A 12,210-nucleotide genomic window follows, 5' to 3' on the forward strand; every position below is an offset into this window, starting at 1 on the left:
CAGGGGATCTTTAGGATTTTCTGTGGCTCCTGTTACTGGCTATTTAGTATGACCACGTGGGCCTTGCATTCTATTTAAGAGGACTGTGATTGTCCCTACGGCAGCCTAACAATGCCATTATCTCCCAAAGCTGTTCTACACGATGGGGTCAGTTCAAAACCATGGCAAAGAAATGACGGAAACACGTTTTCCAAAGGAATTGTTCAGTCAGCTGTAACTAAGTCCTTGTTGCCTCAGGGCAGTGGAGTAGTTGTTGCACTGTGCTGGTTTCCCAGGGCTGTGGGAGTAGCTCCAGCTACAGATTTCTGTGCTGTTAATGGCTTTAAGGGTAAGAGAAGAAATAAGAGAAGAAATGAGCAGGGATATGATGCATGTCAGGAAGGAAGGGTGTAAACAGAGTGTGCATTAACCATCTCTGTCACCTGTCACTAGATGTGGGAGGCCATGGGGCCCTGCATAGCTGTGCTCTGCTTTCCAATTACTCACCTTCCACTCTCCATTTCAATGTTTCTGTGTGGTTTTACCTGATTTCTGCATGATTCACCCAAGGCTTCTCTTTGTTTTCTTCTGCTGTCTCCATCAGGCTTCACTCTGATGAAAGCTCTTGGTATTCCGGGAGAGTAATTTTCTGTTTGGACTACATAGTTTTTACCCTGAGGCTCATCCACATTTTCACAGTTAGCAGGAATCTAGGACCCAAAATTATTATGCTGCAGAGGATGGTAAGATTCTGGCAGCTATTCAAGAGAGTCTAAATAAATGATGTGACACTTTTTTTTCCTTTCCCTCTTAAGAGCAAAATCACCATGTTCTGATGATGGCAGCAAGTTAAATCTGCTAAACAGGATGAATTAAGATTTAAATGGGATCTAATTAAGAGCAGGGCATTTTTCTGTGTCAAGAGAGAGAATAAGGATCAGGCTGAAGAACAGAAGAGGAAATTTGCTTTCTGGTAGCTTTTGTCTTCCATACCTCAAACGTTTCAGCAGTATTTCTATTGCTCCCATGAGTATTCCTCAAACCAGACAGTGATGATAGAGGGTACAGGGGGAGGATTTTGGTCCTCCACTGCATCCATCACACGAGTACCTAAGGAAGAGGGTGGTGAGGATCCTCTCATACAGTGCTAGAAATTCATGAAACCATTGGCCAGAGTTACTGTGCTGTAAATGCTGGCTGGAAGCCATCCAGGGTGGCATTTCCAGAAGCTTTCATCCCACAGGGATAAGGTGAGCCACAGTCCTTTTTACCTGGTTCTGGCTTTTGTGGAGCCTGTGTGATGCCAGGGGGATATCCTGTGTTCCAAAACATGCCTTGCTTTTGTGGTTGCATAAATATGTTTGAAGTTCTCGGAATGGGAGCGGTCAGTTGCTACCATGTGTGTTGGTGAAATGAGGAGCAAAAAGCCCTCCATGTGTGGATGCAGAGGGGCGCTCATTGATGTCTGTTGTCCCTTTTTCAGATGATAGATGTCTTCTTCTTCCTCTTCCTCTTTGCTGTGTGGATGGTGGCCTTTGGTGTGGCCAGGCAAGGCATCCTGAGGAAGAACGAGCACCGCTGGGAGTGGATCTTCCGCTCGGTCATCTACGAGCCCTACCTGGCCATGTTTGGCCAGTACCCTGATGATATTGATGGTATTTGCCTTCTGGGGGTCTCTCCTGGCTGGGTCAAAGGCTCTGTACTCCTAAATGTTGTCCAGACTGTGCTGGCCCCTTGCCTCCAAGTCTAAAGGGGAGCAGGGATGGAGGGATGAGGGCAGGAGCTGGGGCTGGGCCCATGTCTCGGTTTGGGAAGAGAGGAGTCTGCTAAGGAAGGCAGGAGCCTCCCCTGAAATGGAAAATGTAAAACCACCCCTCCCTTTTCTGAATTGCTATAAATTTTAAATTAAGGGGCTCTCAGGCAAAAAATATGGGAGCAGGAAATAACAGTTCTTTAATAGGGAAGAAGATAAAAAAGATAAACAATGCAGTAAAGTAAAACACTGACAGAGTCAGAACAAAACCTGACACCCTGTGGGTCAGGGTGTTGGCAGCAGTCCCATTGGAATTGTGGCTGCAGCCCTCCTGGAGTCTCAGGGGTGGTTCTGTTGGAGCAGGGATCCTGTAGAAGGGTGCAGTCTTCCTCTGAAGATCCAGTGGAAGAGGCAGCTGCTGTTCCTCTGGGAAATCCAGTGGAGAAGCTGTGCTGGTGTTCCAGAGCCTCCACATTATATTCAATTAGGAATGCTTGGCTCCTCCCTCTGGGCTCACATCTCCCATTAAGATGCTGTAGTTCTTATCAATCATGCAGGGACATTCAATAGCCTCTTATCAGCAGGTGTCTCCCCAGACAACTGCCATGCAGATGGCAAACAGAACACAATTTGCTTGGCAATCCAGGACAGCCCAGCAGAAGAGGAGCTCACTGTTGGCTCTCCCCTCTCTCTCTGAGGTACCACCTACAACTTTGACCACTGCACCTTTTCCGGGAACGAGTCCAAGCCCCTGTGCGTGGAGCTGGATGCGAACAACCAGCCCCGCTTCCCCGAGTGGATCACCATTCCCCTGGTGTGCATCTACATGCTCTCCACCAACATCCTCCTGGTCAACCTGCTCGTGGCCATGTTCGGGTGCGTACCCCAGGGGCCCTCCCGGCCACCCCCACACTTGCATTTCCCTGGGAAGGGGAGTGCACTGATGGAAAACAGCAGGAAGCCACCCCTTGCCTCTGCATCTGTCCCTGCAGCCTGGGGGAGCTGGTGCCGTGTCCTGGGGAGGGATTGCTGCCTGTCCTCGGCCTCCACCTCTGAGCATCCTCTGAGCTGTGGGCTTGGTGTGAACCCCCGTGGGTCACACAGGGATGATGCTGGGTCAGGGCCTTGCAAGTGTGAGCTGCTGCCCCAGTGACCTTGCTAGAGTGAGTAAACGAGTTATTCTCACCCTTCTGCCCCAGTGACCTTGCTAGAGTAGAGTCAATGAGTTATTCTCACCCTTCTGTCCCAGTGACCTTGCTAGACTGAGTAAATGAGTTATTCTCACCCTTCTGCCCCAGTGACCTTGCTGGAGTGAGTAAATGAGTTATTCTCACTCTTCTGTCCCAGTGACATTGCTAGAGTGAGTAAATGAGTTATTCTCACCCTTCTGCCCCAGTGACCTTGCTAGAGTGAGTAAATGAGTTATTCTCACCCTTCTGTCCCAGTGACCTTGCTTGAGTGAGTAAATGAGTTATTCTCACCCTTCTGCCCCAGTGACCTTGCTAGAGTGAGTAAACGAGTTATTCTCACCCTTCTGCCCCAGTGACCTTGCTAGAGTAGAGTCAATGAGTTATTCTCACCCTTCTGTCCCAGTGACCTTGCTAGACTGAGTAAATGAGTTATTCTCACCCTTCTGCCCCAGTGACCTTGCTGGAGTGAGTAAATGAGTTATTCTCACTCTTCTGTCCCAGTGACATTGCTAGAGTGAGTAAATGAGTTATTCTCACCCTTCTGCCCCAGTGACCTTGCTAGAGTGAGTAAATGAGTTATTCTCACCCTTCTGTCCCAGTGACCTTGCTTGAGTGAGTAAATGAGTTATTCTCACCCTTCTGCCCCAGTGACCTTGCTAGAGTAGAGTCAATGAGTCATTCTCACCCGTCTGCCCCAGTGACCTTGCTAGAGTAGAGTAAATGAGTTATTCTCACCCTTCTGCCCCAGTGACCTTGCTGGAATGAGTAAATGAGTCATTCTCACTCTTCTGCCCCAGTGACCATGCTGGAGTGAGTAAATGAGTTATTCTCACTCTTCTGTCCCAGTGACATTGCTAGAGTGAGTAAATGAGTTATTCTCACCCTTCTGTCCCAGTGACCTTGCTGGAGTGAGTAAATGAGTTATTCTCACCCTTCTGTCCCAGTGACCTTGCTGGAGTGAGTAAATGAGTTATTCTCACCCTTCTGTCCCAGTGACATTGCTAGAGTGAGTAAATGAGTTATTCTCACTCTTCTGTCCCAGTGACCTTGCTGGAGTGAGTAAATGAGTTATTCTCACTCTTCAGGACTCTGTGGTTTTATTAACCTGAACTTGCTCCTGTGGTTGAGGCCTTGCTGGGTTCATACAGTGCTTTGTGCCCTGGATTTGATCCATGCCTGGAATGTCCTTAATACCTCTACTACAAATCTTAGAAGCTTTTAAATTTTTTGTTAGTGTTCTAGGTTTAGATTTTTTTTTTTTCCCCTAAGAAGGGAGTTATCTGCTCAGTTAATAAGACACAATATCTTGTGAAGAAGCATCCTGTTCTCATATGTCTAGGCTGGAAGAAGATTGCTTAGAGCTGAGGTAGTAAAAGTACATGGAGCATTTTCTTCCTATTCAGATTTTTTCCAGTTCATTTGTAACTTCAAGGGTTTTTTTTTTTTCCTACTGTCTTAGTTCCACCCATTTGCAAATTACGAAGAAGGAGAACAAGCTAAATAACCTCCTAGTCAATAAATGAATGATTGGGGCCCTAACATCAGAAGCTGCTGGGATGAGTCCAGAGGAGAGTCTCCAAGGGCTGGAGCCCCTCTGTTCTGGAGCCAGGCTGGGAGAGCTGGGGGTGCTCACCTGGAGAGGAGAAGGCTCCAGAGAGAGCTCAGAGCCCCTTGCAGGGCCCAAAGGGGCTCCAGGAGAGCTGGAGAGGGACTGGGGACAAGGTATGGAGGGACAGGACACAGGGAATGGCTCCCACTGCCAGAGGGCAGGGATGGATGGGATATTGGGAATTGGGAATTGTTCCCTGGGAGGGTGGGCAGGCACAGGGTGCCCAGAGCAGCTGTGGCTGCCCCTGACAGTGTCCAAGGCCAGGTTGGATGGGGCTTGGAGCAACCTGGGATGGTGGAAGGTGTCCCTACCCATGGCAGGGATGGATTGGGATGAGCTTTAAGGTCCCTTCCAAGCCAAACCACTCTGGGATTCTGTGACTATAAAACCATGCCCTGGTACAGTAGAGGAGTGCTCTGTTCTTGGCTCTGCTGCAGCTCTTTGGTGAATAACTCATGCTGGGTGTGTTCTCTCTTTCCCACCAGCTACACGGTTGGATCAGTGCAGGAGAACAACGACCAGGTGTGGAAGTTCCAGCGTTTTTTCCTGGTGCAGGAATACTGCAGTCGCCTGACCATCCCCTTCCCCTTTGTCATCTTTGCCTACATATACATGGTGCTGAGGAAATGCTTCAAGTGCTGCTGTAACAAGGAAAGCAAAGAGCCATCCATTTGTTGTGAGTTGGATTTTTCCTTGTTGCCCAAGGAACCTTGGATTTGGCCCTTGTTGCCCAATGCAGCAGGTGCATTGCAGATCCTCCGTGGCATCCTGTGCTTATTCCGGGCATTTTGTGCTCCCCTGGGAAATTTCCAAAGGCCATGTAGACCTCTGTCATGCAAATCCACTGTGCTGCTGGAAATCTCTTCAGTAGGATTCAAGTTTTCAAATGAGATTTATCCAGTGCTCTCTTGTCCAAGCCATTTCGATGTAGAATTGCCTTGTCTGTGTAAATCATTAAAACTTCAGATTAATCCCAACTCTTTAGGGCTGCCTGTGCTGTTTCCCAGCCTTGCAAGTTTTTTGGACACAGATAGGAATTGTTTTAACAAGCTTTCCCCCCCATCTCTCCTGCAAATGTAGTGTTTTCTCAGCTGAGAGAGCATAAGTTGAGTTAATTGACAGGCCTGTTCCCATTCATCAGCAATCTGCCTGTTGCCCTGCAGCAGAAGCTGGATTTGTTACCAGTTAAGGAGGAAGAGCCTGCTTTGGGCTATAAAATTGCTTAGCACTAAATCACTTTGGCTGCCCAGACTGCTGTGTGGATTCCTTGCTGGGGAAGCTGTTGGATGGCAGAAATTCCTGCTCAAATGATGCACAGTGGATGCTGCAGCTCTGAAAGAACGGGAGAGTTAATTAGAGCCAGAAAATGATTGTGGTTTTGCTGATGATAGGAACTGAAAACTATGTGGAGGAAGCACATTGATGTATTGACTGTTGTAAAATCCTGGCTTCCCCATTTAACTCTTAAGGAGATGGTTGGGATTTGGGTGCTTAAATGCTTGTTGGAATGTGGGAGAACAGCTGAGGGATGTGTGAGCTCAGAGGAGCACTGGGTGGAAGAAAGGGACTTCAGCCATTCACTACCTCTGGGCTTCTTTTGTCTCAGTTAATTTTATTTTTTTATTTTAAAAAATGTGGTTTATTCCTCTTGGAACATGATAAAATGCTGGAGTATTACCCTGGAGGGCTTTGATGCCTCAAAGTGGGCTCCTCTGTATCAATTCTTGAATTCACAGCACCACCACAAAATGCTTCTCAGAGAAGACAATTCTTCATCGTTCTGGAGGGTTTCAGTTCAGTGAAAAATCCTACACTGTGGTTCTTAGAAGTGTTACTCTTAATGACCCGATATGGGATAATATAGAAACAAATTGAAAGCTCAAACCCAGATGGGAACTTGCTAGAATGTCCTGTACCTGCTGAAGCAGAGGCACCTGTGTTAACCAAGACCCAGAGAAGCCCAGAAAGACTTTTGGAGCTTGTAAGGTTGGGGAGGAGGGGGGTGTTTTGTGTTTGTTTGGCTGGTTTGGGGTTTTATGTTTGCTCATATTTTGTATTTTTAAGTGACTCTGGTTGCCAGGAGCATTCAGTGCAAGGTGTTGGTGTCACATCTGTCAGGGGTGGGCAGTGGGGCTGTGAGTGCTCAGGAGGTGGGGAAGGGAATCATTAACCTCAGAATGCACACACTGACCCAGCCTTTATGCACCTTGGCTTTGGAAAGACAAATTAAGTGTTTTTTCTTCAAATACATTTCGCAGGCTCGAGAAATGAGGACAATGAAATCCTGGCATGGGAAGCTGTCATGAAGGAAAATTACCTTGTCAAAATCAATACAAAAGCAAATGATTCATCAGAAGAGTAAGCCTGCCCATCTTTGTCTTCCTTCTCTTAATTTTCTCTTGAACATTTCTAGTGAAGGCAAGTTTTCAGCAGCTCTAAATGTTTTCAAATTAATGAGGAAGTAAGCAATCTCAGCATAAACATGCTTTTTATTCCTAAGGTGAAATGGTGCTTTTTTGTCTGCTGAAGAGAAGAAAATGTCTTCCCGTGGTGTTTTGAGATCTCATCATGGGAAGCAGTGCCACAGCTGACTCTTGCTGTAGCATTAGTTTAGGTTGGATATTAGGAAAAAGTTCTTTATGGAAAGGGTTGTCCAGCCTGTCCAGCCCTGGAACAGACTGCACAGGGCAGTGGTGGCACTCCCACCCCAGGGTGGGGATTTAAAAGCTTTGTGGATTTGGCACCTGGGGACACAAGTTAGTGGTGGGATTGGTTGGACTCAATCTTTTCCAACCCAGATAATTCTATGGTTATACATTTAGCAGAGAATGTTTGCTATTGGATTTGGAATCTCTGATGTTCCCACTGCAGTAATCCAGATGGAGATGTGTACTTAGTCTGGAAGACCTCTGAGGAGGGAAGATGATCTTTAGAATAATGGTATTTGGAGCTTGGACACTTAGACTTGGATGTTTCTTTGACTGCCAGCTCATGGAAACATTATCTTTGGGATCTGTCTCACTGTTTTCAGAGTAATAGTACAAGAGAAAAAAGAAACAGAAAGAAAGGAAGAAAACAGAGCACTGCTAGAGAGCAAAAACTGCTCTGTATGATTGCTTAACTTTGCTAACTTCTGACAGCTTGAGTATTTCCCTTAATCAGAGAGAGCTGTTAGGAATGGGCAAGAAAAACCAGACCCTTTCTATCCGTGGGCATGAACATTGCTGTCCCCAAATAAGTGTTTAGTTAAGACTACCCAGAGACATGCAGCATTGGATAAGAAGCCAAACAAATACCAAAACCATCTCCTTGGTACTGGAAGTAAAAGTGTCTTGAGAAGGAAAATGGAATAGCATCCTACTAATAATAATAATTTGCATATTAGTTCATTTACTTTTACTAAAAATGATGCCAGTCACGTGCAGCCCTGCCTCCCTGGGAGGATGGAGCCCTGGGGGAGGTGGGATGTGGTAATTGGCCAAGTTTTCCTTGGTATCCAGACTGATCCCTTTGCTCCGTGTTCTCCTTCTGCTTCTAGGATGGTGCATCGATTCAGACAGCTGGATGCAAAGGTACTTCTGTCCCAGACTGCTCTGGGGAATGTGATTCTCTCTGGTGAACAGGGGGTGTGCCATGGCAAGGAAAATGAGCTCCCAGAGTCATGTGCAGTCTTTGTCACTGTCACCAGGACCCCATTTTAACTGGGCTTTTTTACCATGGTGTTTTGATTGCATGGACAGGAACATGTAGGGAGTGTAGTGATTAGGACAAGAGGGAATGGGTTTGAACATAGAGCAGGATTAGATGGGATAATGGGAAGAAATTCTTGGCTGTGAGGGTGGGCAGGCCCTGGCACAGGGTGCCCACAGAAGCTGTGGCTGCCCCTGGAACCCTGGAAGTGCCCAAGGCCAAGTTGGATGGGTTGGAGCAGCCTGTGTCCCTGCCCACAGCAGGGGTGGAACACAATGAGCTATAAGGTCCCTTCCAAGCCACAAGAGCTTCATATTGTGAAGGAAAATGAAACAAATGAAACAGAAAGACACTTGCTGGAGGAGTGTTTCTCATTATTCCTTGTGTGATAGAATAAAATAAAAGTAATTTCCACCTTAAACTGCAGCATTCAGCTGTGTAACAGGCCCATGAAACACCAATGGGAAGAAGGGGTATCACACACCTGATATGTGCCCTTCCCAAGGTGTCTGTCAAGTTTAGCTTCTGGTGCTGTTGGCATGGGGTAATTAAGCAATAGAAAGCTACCAATCTGCCAGAGAGCACATTACGAGAATTGCCACACAAATAATCTTTTTATGACTGTGATGCTGAAAAGACATTCACAGTGGGTATTTTCTGAGGCTTGACTGAACAATCTATTTGGCCTCTGAAGTGGGGAGTGGCTTTGACATGAAGCGCAGACTTTTGAGAAGCTCACAGGTGAAAAGAGCCACGTATACTTCAGAATACATATTTTGGTTGCTGTCAAATAATTTAGATTACAAAATGATAGTTTGCTTCCCAAGACTGAAAGGGAAGTGGTGAGCCAGTCTGTGGCTAGTGATGCTGCTCTTGAAACTGAAAAGAGATCCTCCTAACCTTAATTCCCTCCTGAAAAGAAATACCCATCTGCTTCTCTCTTCTGGTAACTGCTGGTTAACTCACTGAAATACAGAGGCATCAGGGCTTGCTGCATTAATTGCCCTGATGACCATTGTAATTGGGAGTGTCCTCTCCAGCACTCTTGCATTTGATGCAATACTTGAAGAGGCAATTAGTCATTACTTCCTTTTCTCATTAGCATTGCTTTCCTTCAGCTAGATAGACTTTACCAAAATAACCTCCTTCTTCTTTTTTTTAAAGCTCTCTGATTTGAAAGGCCTTCTGAAAGAGATTTCCAGTAAAATTAAATGAGTGCAGCTGAAATCCAAGAGCAGCTACTGGAGCAGGGTAAGCCCTCTTTAAATCCATTCGCTGCCTTGAAAAAGCCTACCAGAATTTGTGGTGTTCAGTTGGTGTGTCTTTGGAAGAAGAGCTAGTATTAATTGTTGATGCTTGTATTCATATTGTCTGATACTGGGAAAGAAAGGAGACCAGAATTCTGTTCCTCATTTGTGTTTTTCTTTCTGAAAAATACAGTTTTCCATCTGGGGTTTCTATCAATTTTGGCACTGTTTAAAATACCTTGTTTTGCTCACTTCTCTTTGAAAAACTGTAACTAACCCAAGGTCATTTTAGTTGTCTTTGTGTTGGAGGGCCTCTAGAAAATACAGGGCTGCTGTGCTGGATCCTCTACCCTTGGTACCTTTTAACTCTGAAGAGCATGCAACCCAAATAGAAAAGACAGGAGTGAGGGCAGGAGTAAGGTTTATTTTTCCATTATCAAAGTGGGGCTTAGGCTGGATCCCTGTAGCCTTCCTGTGTCCTGTACAATAAGCTGCAGTGTGAGGAGCTGACCCAAAGCCTCTGGTCTGGCTGAGTTTCTGGTCATCAGCCTTGTGTACTTTCACCTCCAGTTTTAAGGAAGAATTGGCTTGGATCCCACAGTGGGATGTGAAAGGCAGACAGAACACTGATGGATGCAGAGAACACTGTCATCTTTAGAGACAGCAGGTAAAGAAGAGTAACTGTTGAATGAGATAATCTGGAAAAACTTGATCAGCCCGGACATTAGGGCCTGGCTCTTCCTTCCACAGAGTGGTTTTGTCCAGGAGAACTTAAACCTGTGCCAAACACTCCCCAGTCAGCTCACTGTTTTCCTGGGAAAACTGAATATTCATTTGACCTAAGTTCCATTTAGTCATGAATGATTTGCAACCACCTAATAAAATCTACAAGGGTCACCAGTTCCTGGGCTGGTTGTAGGAGGTGCTGGACTCCAAGTTGCCTAAAAACCAGGCTGTAAATAGTGGAACTCTGGAGGCCATTTAGGCCAGCACAGATCAAAGGGAGCTGCAGTGTGGCTGGAAAACCAGGCTGTAATTCAGGCTGTAATTAGTTACAGTGGGGCAGCCTGGGACAAGGGACAGCAGTTTATGATGGAGCTTGTGGAAAGGGATCTCTCATTACAGATGATAGTGCTTTCAGAAGAATCCTAGAATCCCAGAATGGTTTGGGTTGGAAGGGACCTTAAAGCTCATCCATTCCACCCTCTGCCATGGGCAGGGACACCTCCCCCCGGACAAGGCATCCAAGTCACCTGAGCTGATGTGGAGAGGATGAAAGCAAAGCCTTGAGGTGGGCTGGGAGCTCTACTCTCCAATTCTTTCTGTTGCTCACACAGGTACCAATTCATGAAGAATAATTGCTCGGAGCTGGCAGTAACCCCCAAGCAGATGGCAACAGAGGCACCAGACTATCAATGTCTCAGCAGGAGTCAGCAGGATTTTCTTGCTATTTTTATTTTCATTGATCAAACAGCCCTTTCTGCTTGTTGCAAGGTTGTGGGGAAACAGGAGACGACTGCTTATCTCCTGACATGATTCCTGCATTACCCAAACTCTTCTCATCTGCCCTAATGTCCAGTGGCAGCAATTAGTCCTAGTAAGCTGCTGTATCAAAGCACTCCTATTTCCAAGAGTTCTGCTACTGTTGCCAAAATCCTTTTGCTTTTCCATTTCACTCAAAGGGACCTGTGCATGGGTTTCCTTCAAGCACTAATTGCTTGTCTGAATGAATCCATCTCCCTTCCCATTCCATCCTCTAGTAGCTGGATCTTGCTTGTTCCTTGCATGGGCTGTCTGTCAGACCTGCTGGGGTCTGGAATGCTGGTGTGCCAGAATGCAATGGATTTTGGCATCATCCCCCTAAGGAAAGCCTTTGGTCCAACCCTGCATCCCTATTTCAAACTGTACAGGAACATTGTGGACTTGTTCCCACTCTACCTGAAACCTTTCAGCACTGCAGAAGTTCAGCTATTACAGCCCTGCATGGAAGAGACTTTAATTCATCTAGGAAGTGATTCCAAAGGCTTTGTGGGCAATCCTTGCTTGGTTTCATTAGTGAAAATTTGTATCCTGGGAATGTTGGAACTCATTTGACTTTTGCAACCTGTGTTTGCTGATGTTTCCATCTGGAAATGGAGAAGAGATTGTTGGAACCTTTAAATAGAGCAATGCTCGATATGGTGAGGTGGCGCTTTGTGCTTTCTGTCTAAAACAGCAGCTGAATTCTGTCACATTTGTTTGGTACAACTGAGAGCACAGCCAACTGAAGGCACTACAAATAGCATTTATTTACGTGGCAAAGCATTGTAAAAAAGCAATCTTCCTTCCCAGGGTCTAGGAATCATGGAATCATAGACTCACCAGAGAAAAGGACCTGCAAGGATCAGGAGCCCAGCCCCTGGCCCTGCACAGACACCCCAACAACCCCACCCTGTGCATCCCCGGGGCATTGTTCAGATGTTCCTTGGGCTTTGGCAGCCTGGGGGCTGTGCCCATTCCCTGGGGAGCCTGGGCAGTGCCCAGCACCCTCTGGGGAAAGAACCTTTTCCTGATCTCCCACCTGACCCTGCCCTGACACAGCTCCAGCCATTCCCTCAGGTGCTGCCCCTGTCACAGAGAGCAGGGATTGGAGCTGTCCCTCGGGAGGAAGATGCTGAGATCTCCTCCCCCTCTCTCCTCCTCCTCTCCAAGCTGAACAAGCCAATTGACCTCAGCTGTTCCTCAGACAGTTTCCCCTCCTGT

General features: G+C 46.6%; 1 protein-coding gene across 1 annotated transcript in view; it reads left to right on the plus strand.

Moving 5' to 3' along the window:
• The window catches only part of TRPM8 (transient receptor potential cation channel subfamily M member 8), a 34,722-nt gene extending 23,868 nt beyond the window's left edge, over positions 1-10,854 (plus strand). Inside the window, exons 18-25 of the mRNA XM_054278011.1 lie at positions 584-722; positions 1,463-1,634; positions 2,431-2,608; positions 5,017-5,207; positions 6,790-6,889; positions 8,070-8,103; positions 9,386-9,472; positions 10,806-10,854. Coding sequence (XP_054133986.1) covers positions 584-722; positions 1,463-1,634; positions 2,431-2,608; positions 5,017-5,207; positions 6,790-6,889; positions 8,070-8,103; positions 9,386-9,436 — 865 coding nt within the window. The 3' untranslated portion in view covers positions 9,437-9,472; positions 10,806-10,854. The remainder of the gene's footprint in view (positions 1-583; positions 723-1,462; positions 1,635-2,430; positions 2,609-5,016; positions 5,208-6,789; positions 6,890-8,069; positions 8,104-9,385; positions 9,473-10,805) is intronic.
• The last annotated feature ends 1,356 nt before the right edge of the window (positions 10,855-12,210 follow it).

The sequence above is a fragment of the Melozone crissalis genome, unplaced genomic scaffold (genome assembly GCF_028551555.1).
Source record: "Melozone crissalis strain CALT ecotype California unplaced genomic scaffold, PUWL_Pcris_2 ptg000023l_1, whole genome shotgun sequence".
Classification (NCBI taxonomy): Eukaryota; Metazoa; Chordata; class Aves; order Passeriformes; family Passerellidae; genus Melozone; species Melozone crissalis.